The 19535-nt window shown below is 58.8% G+C and overlaps 2 protein-coding genes across 5 annotated transcripts; both read right to left on the minus strand.

Annotated features, from left to right (window-relative positions):
- Positions 1 to 2543: 2543 nt before the first annotated feature.
- MYL7 (myosin light chain 7) lies at positions 2544 to 6531 on the minus strand. The gene is made up of 7 exons (XM_033088662.1): positions 6440 to 6531; positions 6137 to 6247; positions 5911 to 5986; positions 5583 to 5687; positions 5120 to 5198; positions 4948 to 4996; positions 2544 to 4552 (listed from the first exon to the last, which is right to left on the minus strand). The coding sequence occupies exons 1-7, from the start codon at positions 6440 to 6442 to the stop codon at positions 4451 to 4453; spliced, it is 525 nt and encodes a 174-aa protein (XP_032944553.1). The 5' UTR covers positions 6443 to 6531; the 3' UTR covers positions 2544 to 4450.
- A 62-nt stretch (positions 6532 to 6593) lies between these two features.
- On the minus strand, positions 6594 to 19443 carry GCK (glucokinase). 4 transcript variants are annotated; one of them, XM_033088659.1, is made up of 11 exons: positions 18909 to 19443; positions 15379 to 15541; positions 14777 to 15033; positions 13885 to 14004; positions 13138 to 13233; positions 12862 to 12961; positions 11110 to 11293; positions 10071 to 10226; positions 9498 to 9731; positions 9060 to 9214; positions 6594 to 7294 (listed from the first exon to the last, which is right to left on the minus strand). In XM_033088659.1, the coding sequence occupies exons 1-10, from the start codon at positions 18951 to 18953 to the stop codon at positions 9070 to 9072; spliced, it is 1500 nt and encodes a 499-aa protein (XP_032944550.1). In that variant the 5' UTR covers positions 18954 to 19443; the 3' UTR covers positions 6594 to 7294; positions 9060 to 9069. The 4 variants fall into 4 exon arrangements, with proteins under 4 accessions (XP_032944550.1, XP_032944549.1, XP_032944552.1 ...); XM_033088658.1 differs by lacking the exon at positions 6594 to 7294 and having other exon boundaries at positions 7320 to 9214; XM_033088660.1 differs by lacking the exon at positions 6594 to 7294 and having other exon boundaries at positions 8978 to 9214; positions 14777 to 14931.
- Between the last annotated feature and the right edge of the window lie 92 nt (positions 19444 to 19535).

A 19535-nucleotide genomic window follows, 5' to 3' on the forward strand; every position in this document is an offset into this window, starting at 1 on the left:
TGCAGCCCTGAAAAAATCCCAGAGATGCCCACCCGGGTACCACTTAGCCACACCAAGCCTAGCAACTGCTTCTTACTTAAAGCAAAAAACGAACCTGTTTGTTTTCTCCATGTTGGGCTTTCTGAATGTGAAGCCAAAGCTGCTCTTAAATGAAATGAGGATAACAGGGCCGAGGCCCCAGCAGGCTTAACAAGCGGCGCTGTTGGGATTGGGCCCTCAAAATAAGTGCTAGGTTCCAGGGGAAGCAAGGGCTGGTGTGCAGGCACCACAGGGAGGGGCTCTGTGGTGCTCACTGATGTGTTTTATTGAAACAGATTTTCTTTGTGGTAAAATCTATGTAACATAAGATTCACCATTTTAAACATTTTGAAGTATATGGTTTGCTGGCATTAAGCGCATTCATCACCAGCATCATCTCCAAATCTTTTTCGTCTTCCCAACGGAATCTCTACCCATTAGACGCTCACTCCCCGCTCCCCCTCCCCAGCCCTTGCCCATTAAATGTACTTTCTGTCCCTGAATGTGTCTCTTCTCAGAGCCTCATGTAAGTGGGATCATACAATCTTTGTCTTTTTGTATCTGGCTTAATTCACTTAATATCTCCGAGGTATCCCTGTGGTAGCATGTGAGAGAAATTTCATTCCCTTTGATGGATGAATAATATTCCACTGTGCGTGTGCACTGCAGTTCATCCTTCTGTCCATGGACACGGGCTGCGTCCACCTCTTGGCGACTGTGAAGCATCCTGCTGCTGTGAACACAGCTGTGCAAATAGCTGTCCAAGGCCCTGCTTTCAATCCTTTCACATTTGTACCCAGAATAGGAAGTGCTGGGGGAAACAGTAATACTGTGTTAGTTTTTTGAGGAGCTGCGATGCTTCTCCCACAGCGGCTGCACCGTCTTACGGGGTTCTCACCACCTGTGCACCTCCCTGGCACCTGCTGTTTGTCCTCGTGAGTGCATGGTGGTCTCTCACCAGGGTGCGGACCAGCGTTTCCTTGGTGATTCGTGACGCTGAGCACTTTTGCATGGCTTGTTGGCTGTTTGTGTGACTGAAGAAATTTTCATGTAAGTGCTTTGCCCATTTTTTCATCGGGTTGTGTTTTTGTTATTGAGTTTTAGGAGTTCTTTATATATTCCAGATATTAATCCCCTATAAGAAATGTGATTTGCAAATACCTTCTTGCGTTCTATGGGTTGTCTTTTAACTGCTCGTCATATCCAAGAACTCATTGCCAAATCCATTGTCACGAAGCTTTCCCCAGGTTCTGCTGAGAGTCTGGTAGTTTTAGCTTTTTGATCTATTTTGAGTTCATTTTTGTATATGGTTTGAGATAAGGGTCCAACTTTATGCTTTTGCATGTGGATGCTTAGTGTTTCTTCCACAGGCCTAATGATAAACTTATAAATCAGTGTAAAATGAGGAAAACTTAATCAGCATTGTCTTGAACATTTATTGTACATCTGTGGTGTGATGTAGGAGAGCTGGATGTGGGAAGAGGCAAATAAGGTGGCCCTTGCCTTCCAGAGTCAGGAGTGTCACTTAGATGACACGACAGGCCATAGCGGGGAATAGGCTGGTTAGAACCGTCTGAGCCTCGTGGCAGGCAGGATGAGGTCACATCACCGGTGGGAGGTGGGGGGCAGTCCAGGAGCCACAGTGGAGCAAGACGGTGAGGGTGGGGGAATGGGCCCGGGCTGGCAGGTTTGCAGGTGGAGGCCTGTGCGGGGAGGTCTGGGAGGCAGGGTGAGGCCTCTGAAAGCTACTCTTTGATCTCAGGACACAGAGGGCATAGGCCCGAGATGGTGCCATTGTCATGGCTGTAGGATGGGGTGCTCTCGTGGGCGGGCCCAGCTGCAGTTCATTGGTGGGTGACGGGCAACAGCACCACTTGGTGTTGGCCAACTTAAACCAAAGATAGTTGATTAGTTGGGTTTCAGCGACTCACAGAACTGGTGGGAGGTCATAGGACAATCACAGAAACCAGCTGGAGGTAACTTAGGCAAACATGGCTTTTACACACCGGTATAGCCTTTTGGGACCATGGATGGGAAAGACGGCTCCTCTCCTGTTTGTCGCTGGTCTCAGGGCCCGTGCCTCTGCTCCCCTGTACTCCCTGCTTCTCTCTCCCACAGACCTCTGCCTCTGCTCTGCGTCCCTCTGGGAGCAGTGGCCACCCCAGTGCGTTTACCTGTCTCCCAAGGCAGGGGCCCTGACCTCCCAAGGCTGCCACTGCTTGACCTTGTACGTGTTGTGGGAGGGGGCGGCCACAAGGCGGGCTGAGAATGGTGCATGGCCGCTGGGGTGGCTCCGACCAGGCAGTGCCAGGAAGGGGCCAAAGGACCAGGCCGGGGCTGGCTGTGGGCACTTGGGAAGGCCGACTTGGTGGGTGCTGGGCCGCACTGGGGAGGGGCAGGGGAGAAGGAAGCAGAGAGTTAAGGAGGGGTCCTGGGAGAAGGGTGGGGAGGTGCTGCTGACGGCACAGCAGGCGGGCAGGGCGATAAGGTTCTATTTTGGAGCGGTGTGGCTCTGCACATTCAGCAGCTGGTCCCTGTGGGGATGTGCCGCAGATGGCAGGAGGGCCAGAGGGAGAGGTAGGGCTCAGAGGCTGTGCCAGGAAGGATGGAGGGGCGGCGGAGAGGGAGGGGAGCCAGCAGGGGCTCCCCTCCCTGGGGCTGCAGCCACCCCTCCTGCCCCTTTCCTCTGTGCCGGCTCCCAGGGGCTCTGCCACCTCAAGACGGACTGCAAGTCCTTTGGCTTTGCCACATTTTCAAGGCACTCCCCTTTCTGCTGGAAATTGTCAGGTCACCAGACAGCATCTGAAGACTGCTGGGGGTACCATGTCAGCCCCCAATCTGTCTGCACGTCCCTCCATCTGCACAATTAATCAGGAAAATGAAATCAAGTGCTGCCGTGGCTCTGCCTGTGGATGTGTCTGGTGGTTCTCTGGTGGCCACTCAGGGCTGACCTCAGAAGTGGGGGCTGGGAAGGCGCGCCAAGGGCTGTGACACACATGGGGCTCAGGAAAGCACTGACTGCCACGTGCGGCTTCAGTGAATGGCAGTTGCTGCCAGCACCCAGTCCCGTGTCTCCTTCAGAGACGAGGAAACTGAGTCCCGGAGAAGGAGCAGGGGTCGTTGAAGGTCACTCACGTAAGCAGGGAGTGGAGCTGGACCCCAGGACAGCTGACTCCCAGGCCTGCTCTGTGCCTCTCTCTAAAAAGACCACCCTAGCCCAGGGCCTCCCTCTGTATCTCCACGCCCCCAGCCTTTCCGACTCACAGTAGAGAAGGGGCGAGTGTGTTCAGACCTGCTATTCCCTAGTCTCCCCAGCTTAACGCGACACTCCTGCATTCTTGCTGAGTGAAGTCACAGCAAGAAGCCAGCGCTACCATCCCACCAGAACTGAGGCACTGGACCCCTCAGCCTGTGTGGCAGAGGGTCTGCACTGGATGGTGGGCAGTGTGGGTGGTGAGGACGGTGACAGCCATCTGACACCTCCAGAGAAGCTCAGAACAGTCCATGACTCATAGAGGAGTATGCAGAGCACAGATTTCTGGGGCCAGGCAAAGTTTAAGAGCTGTCTTTTATCAGTGGTGTTAACAGTCATCTAAAGAATGTCGGCCCCTGCCCAGAGGGCTCTTCTCGGGGGCAGGAGGGCAGAACTGGGACTGGGACCCCATCTCAGCATAAAAGTCAGAAAATACTACAAACTGGCCAGCCTCCCCCCATCTCCTCTCCCCCTTGGCACTCTGGAGGTTCCAGCTGCCTTCCAGTGTCCAGGATGGGTGCGTGTCCCCCTCCAGCCCCTGGTTTCTGCAGGTGAGGTGGGGGAGGGGGCACTAAGAGTCCTCTCCAGAGAAGCCCCCACCTCCAGCCACCTGGCCCTGCTCCCTGGCAGGCCTGCAGCCAGTTCCTGAGCTTGCCTGTCCTTTGGTGTCGTGGTCTCGCCTACATTTCTGACGTAGTCTGGCTGTTTTCAAATGGGTTCCTCTGTGCCCTTCACACAGGGCCCAGCGCCCCACACATGTGTGCAGGGAGGCCTACCGGAGCCAGTATGCAGAGATGGGGCTGGGTGGTCAGAGGTCCCAGGAGGGCAGAGGCCCAGGGCCGTTGGCAGAACCTCCGCTGAGTGCCCGGCAGGCAGCCTCCGGTTGCTGAGCCCAGCTTGAGTGGGGGGCCCACCTGCCGAGGGGCACGTAAAGGCCCAGTTTCCTCTCCCAGAGTCACGGCCTCAGGCAAGATGGTCACCCTGTCAGGCTGCAGTGTCCTCATCCATCACTGGGCAGCGAGAGGTCTGCTTTCTTCTTAGTGGTCCCTGCTCCTGGCCCTCAGCTCCCCTGGGCCACCCCCACCCCCTTGGTCACACACAGGCCACCACAGCGGGGTTCATGGGAAATGCATTTATTGAGGTGGGCCGGCCATGGCCCTGAGTTACGCGGAGCCGGGCTCACTCCTCCTTCTCGTCCCCATGGGTGATGATGTAGCACAGGGACTTGTAGTCGATATTCCCGGCCAGGTCCATGGGCGTCAGTGCGAACATCTGCTCCACCTGGGGAGGCGCCGTGAGAGCCGGGGCCCTTCACTCTGCCTCGGGGCTGTGCTGTGGTGCTCAGCCTTTTCAGGCCCAAACCCTAAACTCCGAGTTAATGTTTCTCTGTTGTCTGACTCTGGGCAGACTGGGGGTATGGGGCCCCAGAGGGGGCCATGAGTCAAAGGGTACAACGTGGCCACAGGGACATGCTCTCTTCTCTGTGCCGCCCTCCCCCTGGGTCTCTGCACACACAGCTCTCCCAGCTGGGCACACCCTCCTCCCTTTCTGACTCCACTTCTTCACCGTCCTGTCCTCCGGAGAGCTGGGCTCTCCGCCCCAGAGGGCAGCAGCTCCCTGAGGTCTCCCAGGGCCCTGCGGGGTGAGCGCCCCACAAAGGAGCCAGGAACCCTCACCTCAGCCAGCGAGAACTTGTCTGCCTGGGTCAGGAGAAGCTGCTTGAACCTGGGGGGTGGGAGCAGTGGGGAGGGGGATGAAGGCCCCCAGGGTCCGGGTGGCCACCCCCAAGGGCCGCACCCCTGGGCCTGCTCCCAGCACGGCGTCCCTCGCCAGCCAGCGGACACTTACTCATCCTTATCCACAACGCCCTTGCCACTGGGGTCAAACATTCGGAAGGCGCTCAGGATGGCTTCCTCGGGATCTGTCCCTGGGAGGCCGAGGAAGGAGGTGAGCACCCATACCCCATCTTCCAAGGCCCCACCAGGAGGAGCCCAGGGTGCAGGGGGATCCCTCCATGTCCCAGAAGAGGCAGGACGGTGTTCCCCCATACACAGTGTCCCTCGGGGCTCCAGCCACGACTGCTGTCCTGAGGTGGGCAGGCCTGACCAGGAGATTGGGATTTGGGACTTGGGAAGGGAGGCTGAAGGCACGTTTCCCAACACTGAGTTGGGACTTGCGGTGACTAGTGCCTTTGGGTTTGGAATGCAGGAGTGAGCCCCACATCTTCTGGGTGGGCAAAGGCCAGGTGGAGCCCAGGTGGGGTTCAAACTCGCTACCCGGCCAGGGGTGGCCAGACCTGCCCCAGGCTCACCATTGAGCTTCTCTCCGAAGAGTGTGAGGAAGACAGTGAAGTTGATGGGACCCTTCCCCTCCTGCAGCATGGCGTCCAGCTCCTCTTCTGGGACACTCACCTTCCCTGGTGGGTGTGGGGCATGAGGTGGACACGGATGCACGGTGTCCCCAGCAGGGCTCAGGCTACCCTCCCCTCCTTCCCAACCTTAGTGGGTAGAGAGTCAGAGGCCGCGGTGGGTGGGGAGCAGCAGCAGGGAGGGAGGTGTGAGGGTGCGATGAGGGAAGGGGCCTGTCCAGCGCTCCGGGCAGGGCCCCTGGGTGGGAAGGGGCTGGCTGGGTGTACTCACCGAGCTGGGAGTAGGTCTCCCGAAGGTCTGACTTACAGATGACGCCATCACGGTTCTGGTCAATGCAGCTGAATGCCTGTGAAGTGGGGGGGGGGGGCACAGTCTCAGGTGGGAGCAGGCCCCACCGCAGTGACGATGGGAGGTGGGGGGAGGAGCAAGGACCACTGACCTCCACAGGAGAGAGGGTGTATGGGGGGCAGGGTGCTTTTGGGGGTAGGGCACTCACTTCTTTGAACTCCTGGATCTGGGCTTGCTCGAACATGGAAAAGACGTTGGAAGAGCCTCGTGCCTGCTTGGTGGCCGCGGCCTTGCCCCGGGTCCCCGCCTTCCTGCTGGCCTGCAACACTGTGGGTGGGGAGGGGTCCTCTCCAGGGCTCCCCGAAGAAGCCCCCATGTGCACCCCAGAGCATTCCCAGGAGAGCCGGTCAGGTCCTCTTCCTACCCTGGAGACTATATCACTCCAGGCACAGAAGCTGCTCTGCTTCCCCACCCCAAAGTTGGCCCTCCAGCCCCCAAACCTGGCACTCACCATCCTCTCTCTGTGGCAGCGTGGTTGCTGTGAGAGGCCCACAGCCCCCTTTATGTGTCACCCTTATCACCTGAAACACCAAATAAGGAAAGGAGGAGAGAACAGACCCAAACTTGGCAGCCCCTGCCTGGGCTGGGGGCGGATAGGGCCCCAAGTGGATTCCAGCCACATTCCTGATGACCTTTAGACCTCTGACGTGTAATGTGTAACATCCGGTGTTACAACTGGCAGCGTGGGCACACGGCCTCCCGAGCAGAGAACAGAGCAGGCTCACAGCCCTCACTACTCAACATGCACCTTCGTCTGACTGTCTCTCCTGCAGGGCCAGCCAGAACCTGCCCAGTTCAAGAGGACAGCAGGGGGGAGGGCTGGCCCTGGCCTCACTGGTCTTGGGAGGGCAGTGGGTGGCCTTGAGGGTGGTCTCTGAGCTGGGACCACCAGGAATTCCCAGAAGTTTGGGTGAAGACGCTTGGAGCTGGCTTCTGGCCCTTGACCAAAGGCAGAAACTGGCCCTGAGCTGGCTGGGACCCCGAACAAGTGGCGTGCAAGGTGAGGCTTGTGGAGCTGGAGCACTGCCTGGACCCCAAACATTCCCTTGGACTCCCCTGAACGTGAGTCCCAAGCCTCTGGTGAGGGGCTCAATGCTGAGTGAAGGGACCGGGTGCCCCTCTGCTGTGCCTCCAGCTCCTCAGAGGACACAGGGCACAGAAGACATGGGAAGCAGGGGCCCTTCGAAGCACAAGGATTAGGCCCCCGGCTGTACCCCTGCTGGATGGGGTGACAATACAGACAGCCCAGCTGATGAAGCAGTGGTTCTCAGCCGAGAACGGCAGACCCAACGTCCCTTTTGTACAAATAAGTCTTTTATAATACCTCCTTTACGCTCTGGAAATGCAATTCATAGGATAACCTACCCACAAAGGATTTAAAAAAATCACCACAATGCCCTGAACTGTAACATAAGGGCAACTAGGAAGTAATGTGTATCACAATGAGACCCATCGCTTCTCAGCCTTTTGGCTATGATCAAGTGTAGTATCACAATGAGACCCAGTGGGCAACACTGCAATGTGAAAACGTTAGTGGGATAATAACAGAATCAGACGCTGCTGGCAGAGCTGCTGGTGCATAATTTAGACTGGAGAGGCCTAGAGATTGGGAGGAGAAATTCCACGGGAGACACGGGAGAGTGAAGACATCTCAAGGGGGATAGCCTGCTTAAAACCACAATTTGGGGTTAAGTTCTGAATGAAACAAGTCATTACTCACTGAAAAGTGAGTATGTTAAAACCAGACAAATGTGAGTTTGTATGTCACTGGCTTTCTGTGTAAGATGGCATGAGGCCCCAGGCTTGGCTAACTCAAAACAGGCATTTGGCCCAGGAGTACCCGGAAAGACCTCAGAAATCACGTCTTGTATCCCAAGAGGCACGGAGGGCCCCCTGCTGAGCCTGACAAGGAGCAGGGACAGGCCCCCCCACCCAAGACCAGCCCACACCCTTCCTGGGCACTCCCTTGGGCCCTCAAAAATCTCAGAGCTGCTTCGAGGTTAGAGACTGGTGCATCCACGCTCCAAAGCCCACTGGTGGGCGGGGCCTGGGTAAGTCCGAGACCACCACCGTCACCCAAATGACACCCATTCCTACTGCCTGGTCTGTCACTCTTCATACTCCTGGCATAGCTGGCCAGATGTTCGTAGGCCCACAGAGTGTGCAATGTGGCCACATCTACATACCCACAGTCCTTATGCACAGAGGTCAAAGAACAGTGGGCATGGCCAAGTTCTAAACGTTTAAAACTTTTAATTAAAAAAAACCACACAGTCCCAGATTGGGTATGAAGAGGTTGGTGTGGCACATAGAGGTCTGGTGAGAAGAGAGAGGCCTGGGTAGTGCCTTGGGCTGTGCTCAGTTCTGCTTGGCCAGTGTGTGGCAGCCCCATGGGGGTCCTCCTCTTCCTGGCAGCGGCAACGGGCTCTCTGTCTCATGTGCTTCCTGTGAGGGTCCATCCCAGAACCCCAAACCACTCAGGGAAGGCAGCATGGGAGGGAAAAGACCGCCATCTTCAGGACTCCAGTACTGCAGCCTCCCCACTAGGCCAGTCCCCTCCCATTTCACACCCCCACTCCCAGGCCTGGGTGGTCAGCAGTCCTGCCCCTGGTGGAGCCCAGGCCTAGGCCTGGCCAGGTCCCTGGGGCTACCGCCCCATGTGGGCTGAGTTCCCACGGACGCCAGGCCACAGCAGGGTCCAGAAGGCACCCCGTCCCTGAACTGGGTAGGGGTGGGCATGGCCGACCCAAGATGCAGCCATGCAGAGATGCGACAAAGTCCTGAGCGAGCATTTCCCTTCTGGGGGGTTGATTCCGGCAGAAAGGAGAAAGACTTGGGGGTCTCCATTCCTGCTCATCTCAGCCCCCAACCCAGTTAGGGCCCTAGGGATGTCCCACGACTGACTCAGGAAGACCTGGCCTGCCCGGGACAGCCTCATTCCCCTGCCGCCCTTGCCCCATCTCCAGGAGGCAGCGGGAATGGGAGGTAGGCCAGAATGGGTGCACCTGTGGGAAGCGCTGACCCCTGGAGCCCAGGTATAGCGACGGCCACAGCCTCCTCCTTGCCTCTAGGCCGCTGTTGTCACTGGCCCAGCATACAGGCCTTCTTACAGGCCACCGCAGAGACCAGAGCCGCGCCCCGGCCGCTGCCCTCCTCCGACTGGATGAAGGTGATCTCGCAGTTGGGCGTCAGCCTACGCACGCTGGCGTGGAAGCGCTCCTTGAAGCTGGGGTGGGGGAGAGCAGGGCTGCCATCCTTTGGCCCGGCTCTCCCACCGACCTCCCCTGGCCCACCCTCCACAGACGTTACCGCGCACTGATCGCAGCGCTGGGGGTAAGCCTAGAGGACCCCTCCCTGCGTGCGGGCCGAGAGGGGAAGAGGGAATCCCTGGGACTGTGAGCAGCGAGGGGGCCGGGGGCGCGTCCCCTCGGGTTTCGTCGGTGGAGACTGATGCTGGGGAGCTGCCCTCAAGACTCGAGCGGGGCTGGGCTCGGGCAGCGCCCGGTCACCTGGGGTGCAGCTTGTACACCGAGCCGTCCACGCCCACGGTGATGCGCATCACGTCCTCGCTGCGGCTCTCGCGCATGCGGTTGATGACGCCCGCCAGCCCCGCTGCGCACATGTGCGCGGCGCGCGTGGACACGCTCTCGCAGGCGCGGCGCACGATGTCGCAATCAGTGGCCGAGGGCCTCAGTCCCAATCTGCTCAGGATGTTGTAGATCTGCTTGCGGTCGCCCGAGTCGCTGCGGGGCGGGAGGGGGAGGCCGTTGCTGGAGGCCGCTCGCCTCAGCCAGCCTCTTCTCCCCAGCGGAGGCCTCTTCAGCCCTGCCCACTTCATCCAGGCTAAGCACTAGGGACTCGGGCTCTGGGGAGGGGGGAGCGGATCGGATTCCGCCGGAGACCAGCAGTAACCTGCTCGTTACTCCTCTCTGAGCCCAGGGCCTCCGCTCTAACTTGGGCGACACTGCCGCGCCTCCGGCCCGTTGCATGGATGAAGTGAGACGATGTCCATGCCGGGGGTCGGGGGCCGGAGCGACGGAGGGGACTCACCACTAGGGACCGGAGACCACCCCTGCCCGCACCTCTCCACCTGCGACACGAAGCGCGTCTCGAAGGCGCCGCGCGTGCGCAGCTGCTCCGAGGCCTCCCCGTGGAAGAGCAGGTTTTCGTCCACCAGCTTCAGCAGCACGAGCCGCACCAGCTCGCCCATGTACTTGCCGCCGATGAGTTTCTCGTACCTGGACAAAAGGCGGCCGTGTCATCCCCCGCAGGGACGTCCCTGGGCGCAGGCGGAGACCGGGGCCACCCCACCGCCCCCGTCTCGGCCATGAGGGGGCGCTGTGACACCCCCTTGCCAAACCTGGGGCATTAGGAACCACGCGCCGCAACGGGCTCACTCAGGGCCTCGGGCCAGTCCCTCTGAGACCTTCCTGTGATGGGCCCTGCGCTGAGTCCACTTGGATCCTCCCAGAGCTATGTGATGGGGTGCTGTGCTGATTGCCCAGTCACAGTTGGGGAAGTTAAGGCTCAGAGGGGCTGGTAATCAGGCTGGGGAGTGCTCCTGGGCCACCCTGGAATGCTGGCTTTGACGCGTTGGTGCCCACTGTGAGCCTCCGCATTTCATCTTATAGCACACTACTACACACCCAGCAGAGGATTCTGGGAGCCAGGGACAAAGCTGATGTGACACTAGCAGGGTGCAGCGGGGCTGGCAGGGGACAGCCACGATTCCCCCATGAGCTCTGGGAGGGCTGGTTCTCAAGCTGTGTCCTGCAAACCCGCAGCCTTCCGCAAACTGCTAGAACCATTTTGTGAACGTAGGCACATATGTACTTCAGGTTAAACCCAGTTAACATGGCTGGGGGCAGCTTGGGGACCTCCTGTGCCCATCGGAATGGGAGGTCCCGGCTTATCTATCCCAGACCCTCTTTCTGAGGACTGATGTCCACATCTGACTGTTTCCGGTTCAGAGAGGCACAATACCTGTGTGAGCTGGAGGAAGAGACAGCCAGCTTACAAGGGACCGTCAGTTTGCTTTCCCCCAGACCCGTTTAACAACAAGCCCGTTATCCGCATGGTCGGCCCCATCCGCGTAAGCAGGACGGGCCAGGGGGTCCTTACAGCTGCTGGCCCGGGTTCAGCGAGCTCTCGTCCACCATTCGGTCGTACTCCAGCAGGAACTCGTCCAGCTCACCCGCGTCCCCAAAGGCGCCCCATTCGGTGTTGACGCACATGCGGCCCTCTTCTCCTTCCACTAGCTCCACGTTGTGCATCTCCTCCATGTAGCAGGCGTTACAGCCAGTGCCTGCGGGGCACAGCGTCAGGCCCACCTAGAGCCACCTGCAGGGAGCCCCTCGGCCCTGTGGTCCCACTTCCTTGAGCCCTCCCCTCTCACCACTGTGGGAAGGCTCTGCCAGGTGCACAGACCGGGTTTGCACCCACCTCTCTGAGCTGTTCTTCCTCCCCAAGAGGGGTTGGTAATACCTTCTCCTCCCGTGATCAGGTGGTTGGGAGGATTTAGGGAAATGTGTCAGACTGCCAATTAAAGATGGGTGTGGGATGTTACGATTTTGTCTCTGCCCCACCCTAATTTTCTGGCAATTTCCATGCCTGTGTTTTAGCTTCTCTGTCCTGGGCCCTGTTTTTGAGGGGCAGCCTGACGTGAGTAAGGTATAATAAGTGCCCTGGGAGCAGCACATGTGCTACTGCAGATGGGACTGGCCAGGGACTGTGTGGGGTGCCGAGCACAGTGCACACATGGGGGCTTCTGTTCATAAATTATTAAGAGGTCCAAAATGCTGGCAGCAGAGCATGACTGCATGGCTGCACGTCTCTAAAGCCATCAGGGAAAGCAACGCAGAGCCGGCCAGTGGGGCTGCTTGGCAGGGATCAGAGCCCAGTGGTGCCAGACGCTCCAACTTTTTGTGGGGAAAAAAAAAACAGAAATCCAGACTTTGATGTGAATTCTCCCAATTTTTAGATCTTGGTAATTATCATAAACATGTTTTTAAGCACTGAATTGAGTAACCAAGAGTGAATGTGGGGCAGGTGTCACCACAGGCTGCCCTCTGTCATCTCTGCTCCAGGAGGGGCGTGCCTGAGGGTTGAGGCATCTCGGGGAGCTGTACCCTGACTTGGTGGCCCTGGGCTCTGGAGGAGAGTGAGGGGAGCACGTCAGGGCCCCTGCATGGGTGATGGACTGTAAGACAGCTGGGCTTCTGAAAGGTGAGAATGGGAGGAGAAGACGTGAGAAATGAGCAGACAACATGAGTTGTGGCTGCCGCTTAGTGCGCGCCACACACTTGGAGACGGCTAAGAACACAGACAACGCCCGGGTTGGCTCTGAAGGGTCTGTGTAGGCAGACAACTGGGTAAGTAGACACCACCACCACCAGCGGGCTGCCCTCTGACGGGATGGCTCCTGAGACGCGCATGGAAAGGCCCCCGGGGCCAGCGCACCGCCTTTCCAGGTAGTGCCGTCCCTGTGCTTGGAGGGACATCCGGGAAGAGGTGATGCCACTTTTGCGTATCCTCTTCCACTTGGACAAACCTGTCCAGTTCGGTCAATTTAGCAGATCAGGTGTGCTAATTGCATCCTGATGGGACAGGGGTGGGGGTGTGCAGCTGCTGTGCCACCTGATGCAGGGACTTGCAGGTGTGGAAACGCTTCCTACCAGGAAAGAGCTTGTACATTCAGGGTACTCCAGCTGCTCCCCAGGACCTGCTGGGCCCCAGCACCTCTGGGGCCGGTGCCTGGCGCATAGGCCTGGCTCCGACTACTTTCCAAGGCTCAACACTGTGGCCTCACTCCTCGGGCGGAGGCTGACGGAGGGCCACATGGCCTGCTCTGTACCGGGGGTCTCGTGTCCTTACCCACAATCATGCCAACCTCGCACCGGCGGTCCTCATAGTAGCAGGAGATCATTGTGGCCACGGTATCATTGACCATCGCCACCACATCCATCTCAAAGTCCTGCCAAGGGGCACAGAAGCCACGCTGATGGGGTTGGGGGTCTCAGTTCAGCCTGTTCTGGGCCAGTCCAGCCCCAAGACACAGACAAGACCCCTTCTTGGGGGGACACACAGAAAGCCGTCCCTGACATCCTGGCCTGAGGGGGGCCAGTGCAGCCTGGGGCAGGCGCCACTCACCCCTCTGCGCTTGATGGCGTCTCGCAGGAGCCCCACGATGTTGTTGCCTTCTGCCCCGGAGGCTTTGAAGCCCTTGGTCCAGTTGAGAAGAATACCCTGAAAGGATAGAGGGGGACAGGGGTGGGGGCAGCTAACTGAACTCATAGCTCTGACAGTGCTGGGCCCCAGCCACCTTGAGGACGTTTGTCTGGTAGAGCCCAGATGACGTGACCATGGGGATGGGACTGGAAAAGCCAGCATGACATGCTGCCTCTGCGCTGAGTCCTGAGCTGCTTCCTCTGACCCCGAGGTCTCGTGTCATGCGTGTATGTGTAACTGACATGTGCATGTATGTACAATTACAGTGTGTACATAACTGATGCGTGTATCTATGTATAGCTGACGTGTGTGCGTGCAGCTGTGCCAGTCTGGCTTGCCAGCTGGAAGACAAGGCACTACCTCAGCCCCCACCACGGTGGCACAGCACGGCGATGACCGGCAAGCGTGCCGGAGCCACAGTGCTGCCACTTCCCACCGCGGGCAAGTTGCCGACCGCGGTTTTTAACCTGTAATGGGGAATAACAGTGCAACCTCCTGGGGTTAGGAGGAGGCTCCAGGCAAGTAGAAAGAGCCAGCTGACATTATTCCCACAGGCTCACAGAAGGCAAGTAACAGCCACAGTTTCAATCCAAGAGTCTTTCCCAAGTGGGTGCTGGGAGCTTCTCTGGGTGCCTGCCCGCCCGCCACCCGCCCGCCACCTGACCCCACCTTGTCGATGTCTTCGTGCCTCACAGGGAAGGAGAAGGTGAAGCCCAAGGGCAGCTTCTTGTGCTTCATGTGATGCTTCTCCAGGAAGTCGGAGATGCACTCGGACACGTAGTCGAAGAGCTGGAAGGGCGTGGGCCACAGTGGTGAGCTGGCCGCAGCCCCCACCCCAGGGCCTGCACTCAGCTCCAGCTCCTGACCCTGCTGGTGTCCTGCTGATGAAAGCCCACAGACAGGGTGGTACCAGGCCTCAGGCTTTGGGCAGACACACCTCCCTGGCCGTAACCATGACTCCTGTCTCCAGCACCCACTGTCCTCTTCTGCTTCCAGGTGTCTTGGCCACCCAGCCGTGCCCCCACCAAGAACCAGGCCCACCGGGACTCACATGGGCCCATCACAGAACTGGGCACGACTGAGTGCCCTGTGGATGGATTGGTGAGGCACCACACCATCCCTGCTGCCTCGAAGCCCAGCCTGTCAGGGCACTGGCCTCGGCATGTCCCCCCAGGGCCCACTCTAGCTCTGTACCCCCTTCTGAGTCCTCCCCGGGGTCAGGATGGCCTTGCTGCCAGGGCAGACATTACAACTGCAGTCACCCCACTTAGTGTCCATGCTGGTGGATGGTGAGGGGGCAACACGGGGAAGGGGTGGGCTGTGTGAGCAGGCCCAGCGTGTCTCTCGGCTGCCCTGTCACATTTCTGCTCCTTCTGGGGAACTGGGCAGGGGTGTGGCTTGCTGGGGCCACGCCTGGAGCCATCTACCCAGGCCTCTCCATTGGGCCATCTGAGGCTGGGTGACCCTCCTGCCCGCAGTTCCCCCAACTCTGAGGACAGGTGGGCCCCTCCCTCCCGGACTGGCTGAGCTCTGAGACCCTGGGTGGCCTTGAGCCACTCACCATCTCAGCGGTACCCGTCATGGCATCCTCGGGGATGGAATACATCTGGTGCTTGGTTTTCACGCTCCACTGCCCAGCCTCACCCTCGCCCACCTTCACCAGCATCACCCTGAAGTTGGTGCCGCCCAGGTCCAGGGAGAGGAAGTCCCCGACTTCTGCAGCCACACGGAGAAGTGTGTCAGCCTCAGGGGCACCGCCCACCGGGAGAGGAGGAGGGGAAGGCATGGGGGGCAGGGGAGCTGGATGCCAGACGTCACCTGTGGAAAGGGTCATAGGTGAACTGGGGAATCAGTGGGAAGCCCCTGCCATGGACTGAATTCACCCCAAGCCCAGGGCCCAACTGGAAACTAGTGAAATGGCCCAGACTCAGGACTGGACGTGGTGGTGAGGGGGGCGGGGGCAGGGGCAGGGTGTGTGGCAAGGGACCACGGGAGCCACATTATCATTGTGAGATGGAAAAAGGCAGATTTCTGAGGCCAGGGTGAGCCTGAAGGCGCCAGGGCTGGGCAACCGGGTGAGAACCAGCCCTTCCGCCCGCTGCCGGGGACCTGTGTGGAGCTGGTAGGGACAGCGCCCCCTTGCGGAGCTGCCCGGCGCGGCACCTGAGCCTTCGGGGGTGGAGCGCACGTAGGTGGGCAGCATCTTCACACTGGCCTTCTCGTGAGTCTCCAGCCGGAGGCCCCGGTCCATCTCCATCTGCATCCGCCGCATCACTTTCTTCAAGTCCTCGTCCTGCAGCCGGAACTCCGCCAGGATCTGCTCCGCCTGGGCGGGGGAGGGCACCGTCACCGGCCATTCCACACTCACAGCGAGCGAGTCCTTTGCCCTGTGACCCTAGTGACACACCGTGTCAAACCACCAATTGAAACCAGCTGAAAATTTCGAGCAGCCGAGTTCCACGAGCGGCGCCATCCCAGTGCCCCCGGGCCGGTGAAGGTGGGAGGGGCACAGGGCGGATATATGCTCCGGGTGCTTACTGGGGGACTGGGTGACACAAAGGCCGGGAGCCTGTCTGCAGGGCGAAGGGCAGCCGGCATGACTGTATACGAGACGCGGCCAACCCACCTCCAGGATCGCACCAAGTGCGTAGGGACGGTCAAGGCAGTGCCAGTCAAAGGCAACAGCTGACTAGGGCACGGCTGTGCTTCCGTAGTGTGTGCAAGGCTCTGAGGCCGTGAGGGTCTTTGTGTTCTGCCAGGAGGCCTGTGCACACCGATGCCGTCTTTCCCAGGGGTCTAGATGGCCTGGGCGTGGCCTCCTGTGGAACCTTCCAGGAGAATGGCTGTTCGCCTCTCCTGAACGCAGCTGCCTATTCCAGAGTGTCGCCAGTGAGCGGGACCTTGCTCTGACTCTGCATGTGGGTGGTGGTGTGGCTCCCATCCCACTTGCACAGTACTGCAAATTCCTGCAGAGAAGGCCACTTTGAGTCACTGAATGTTTGGACCAAAAAGGAAAAGGAAAGTTACTCTGATAAAAGGGGTGGGTCGACTTGTCACAAAAACTACGCTCTGGCTGCAGTCTTCCATGTGGACTCAGAGTGGACCCTTCTGAATCCAGCCAGGGGGAACATGGCCATTTTGTTGGGGAGGCCTTAGCAGATTAAAGGAAGGCAGCCCCTCTCCAGGCCCAAGGAGCACCAATGACTGGGCTAAGCCAGGCACAGCTGTCCTCTCATCTTTCATAGGTGATTTGGTTTAGAGTTGGAAATGTGGCCCAGTTCTGGCCAATGACACGTGAAGGGAAGCCACCTTTTAGCAGGAGAGGGCCTTCTGGGAAGGTCAGTGCCCGTCTAAGTTTGTTCACAGCTGTGTGCGGGCCGGCACTGCAGCAGCTGTCCTGAAAGCATGAGGAGTCAAGGCTGAAGGGAAACGCTCTCAGCAAACTATAGAAGTCAGAGAAGAGACACGGAGGAGTCCAGCCATGAAGACATCATTGAGCCAGCCCTGGGGCCCGGCCTGATGACATCACTGAGACGCTGAGCCAGCCCTGAGGCCTGACCCGATGACATCACTGAGGCGCTGAGCCAGCCCTGGGGCCCGGCTTAATGACTGGCCATGCGGGCACCCTGCTCTCCAACCCCCAGTGCCCAGAGCTGTGTGGAATTACTACCCGTCCATGGTGTTTTGTGACTAACACACCTGGGATGTCATCCTTCCACCTTTCTTCCTTCAAAGTGTCCCAAACACACCACAAAAAGCTGCCTGTACACACCTCGGAATCCTCATGTGGGGTGGAGGGCCCAGCAGCAAGGCCCAGATGACAGAGGGGGGAGAACAGACCAGGAACTTCCAAGGGGTTCCTAGGGCCCAAGTTTAGGCCACCCAGAAGTGGTGGCCTTGGAGAGATGGCACTCATGGCAGGGGAATGAATCCTCCCCAGTGGGCTCCAGGCTGGAGGGTGAGGCAGTGCCAGTAAGAACGAACATGCCCCCAAGGAGCTCTAGAGATGGTATGGAGCTGACATCTACGTGGAAAGCCACTGAAAATGATGCTGAGGCCACACACTCCTGCAGGTTACAGAGGGATGACCACAGCTGAGATCCGAAAGATCAGCACAAATGAGAGGAACTAGAGACAGAAAGAGCAACTTCCCTCCAAACCAACCTCAACGCTCTCCTCCCTGGAGCCTGTGGCAGACACAGCCACAGCTGTCCTGCCGGGCCCTGTCATTGCTCCAGGCCACATGCTGGCTGGAGTGGGGATGGCACTTCCTAGGGGACGCAGGACAGGACCTCACATCCCTAGTCTGCACCTGCGACAAAGCTGGCCCCCCAGACCAGAGGTGGGCCCTGTGCTGGCCATGAAAGGTGGGAGGGGTGTGGATGTGGGCATTGCAGCCCCTTATCTTCCTTGCAAAAGCAGCCAGCTCAGGGCTGAGATAAGTGAAAAAAATCAGTCATCCTCATCCCATCTTCCTTTAGAATGTTAGTATTTTGTTCATTGTAATTTTTGGAATTAATTTTGATTCGTTAGAATGTGCATTAAAATGCTATTTATCTTGATGTCTGATGTTTTTGGTGCCACCCAGTCCCCCAAAGCGTGTGCTACAAGCCGTGCCTTGTCATACTCTCGGCCCTGACCAGGGTGTCAATGACCCAGCCCTCTGGAGCCAACCTGGCTCCTGAACTGGGACCAGCCGTGCCCCGGCCTGTGGAACAGAACCCCTTACCTTGTGGAGCACTGTGTCTGCTGGGACAAACGGGAAGGGACGAGGGCCAGCCCCCAAAGTCTGGGAACGGATGCTCACAGCAGGCCACAGGCCACCTCCCACTGTCGTCAAGTCATGTCTGTGCTTGTGCCAAAGATACCACTTCACTTGTCCCCAGGCAGCCTCCCCTGACCCTTTTCCTGCCATCGCACCAGTGACCAGCGGACACAGGCCTCGGCCGCAGCTTTGGCCTGTCTCGCTGCCTGTGGCTGTAGGTGCCCTGACCAGGCTGGTTTTCTCCTGACATCATAAGCTCTGCAGAAGCAGAACCAGCCGGGGTTTGTGCTGACCTCACTGTTTCACGGGAAAGGAGAAGACAGGTGAGGAGGAAATTATGCCCAGGGCACTGGACCCTGGCCCTCTGCCTGTGTCCCCACTGTGTGGCCTGGGTGTGGCCGGCCTGGGCGCAGCCTGCTCTCCCTCTGCCTGTCGCCTGCACGCTCTCCTTGCTCACTGCGTGGGCACAGGCCTGGCTCAGAAGATGTCTACATTTTTCTTTGTTTTGGACAAAGCGACTCATGAAGACAGTCCCTGGAGGAAGTGCAGCACCTGGGACCTGTCACCATGTCTGATGAGCATCGTCTTGTGTCTGGGCAGCTGGTTCTGCCTCTGAGCCACAAGGCTCCAAGCCTCCCCCAGCTGGGGCTTTAAACTTCCCAGACCCTCCATCCCACAGAAGTCGCTTCCCGGACCTCCTGGCTGCCTAACCTCTGGGTCACAGGCCGGGCGTCTGAAGAGGTGGCAGGGGACCTGGTCTGTTGGGGAGAAGAACCTCCCTACCCAACAAAAGCAGTGCCCTCAGCAGATCGTCCCCAAAGGGCCTGTCAGGACACCAGGCTCTGAGGAGCAATCGCTTGCTAAGCAAACCACTGAAGATGGGGACATGTGACAAAGGCTTCTGGAGCCAAATGAGGCAGCGAGCTACCTTTTCCTTCTTGGCGTTCTCCATCCTGGCTCTGTCATCCGGCATGGGCTCAGTAGCCAGCTCGCGTGAGCTGGGGCCTCTCAGCGTTCCCCCACAGGTTTCCGAAGCAGAAATGTCCCAAGGCTTCTCCAAACCAGGGATCAGGGCACGGGTGTCTGGGAGAGTACGGTCCACCTCAGCTGGTTCCCGGCTGGAGGTTCAATCACAGAGTTTCCTCCTTTTCATCGTTCCCACCAAGCTGGGGGCAAGCCTTGTCTTCTGAGCCACAGCTGGGACCCTTTCTCACCATCAGGCTGGGTGTGGTTGGGGCAGCGACATCACTGGACTCCGGGGCTGCTCAGCTGGTCAGCTTTCTGTCCAGGCTGTGCTGAGCTGTGCCGGCGTGACGGCCTCTAGACAGACTCAGCAGAAAAGCTCCTCTCCCTCCTGTGGCTAGGGACAGCGTTTGGGTAATTAGGCCGCAGGTGACTGTGTTTCTCTCACACCCCAACCTGCTTCCCTTGGCTCAGTCACCACCCAGCACTTCCTGCTCTGACCAGGTCCAGGTGTGCGGAGGGGAAATCTCGGGGCCTCCGTGCTCCTGAGAGGGCCTATGCTGCCATGACAACCTGGAGCCAGGTCTCTGTG

Source organism: Rhinolophus ferrumequinum, chromosome 20 (assembly GCF_004115265.2).
Source record: "Rhinolophus ferrumequinum isolate MPI-CBG mRhiFer1 chromosome 20, mRhiFer1_v1.p, whole genome shotgun sequence".
NCBI lineage: Eukaryota > Metazoa > Chordata > Mammalia > Chiroptera > Rhinolophidae > Rhinolophus > Rhinolophus ferrumequinum.

Excerpts from the sequence above, each read along its gene's own strand:
- GCK (XM_033088659.1), bottom strand. The coding sequence starts at position 18,953 with ATGCCGGATGACAGAGCCAGGATGGAGAACGCCAAGAAGGAAAAG. Across the intron at positions 15,034-15,378 it reads CTCCACCCCCGAAGGCTCAG|GTGACGTCTGGCATCCAGCT; the intron begins GTGCCGCGCCGG and ends CCCTTTCCACAG. Across the intron at positions 9,732-10,070 it reads TTCGTGTCGCAGGTGGAGAG|CGACTCGGGCGACCGCAAGC; the intron begins GTGCGGGCAGGG and ends CCCGCCCCGCAG.
- MYL7 (XM_033088662.1), bottom strand. Across the intron at positions 5,199-5,582 it reads CTTCGGAGAGAAGCTCAATG|GGACAGATCCCGAGGAAGCC; the intron begins GTGAGCCTGGGG and ends TCGGCCTCCCAG. Across the intron at positions 4,553-4,947 it reads ACAAGTTCTCGCTGGCTGAG|GTGGAGCAGATGTTCGCACT; the intron begins GTGAGGGTTCCT and ends GCGCCTCCCCAG.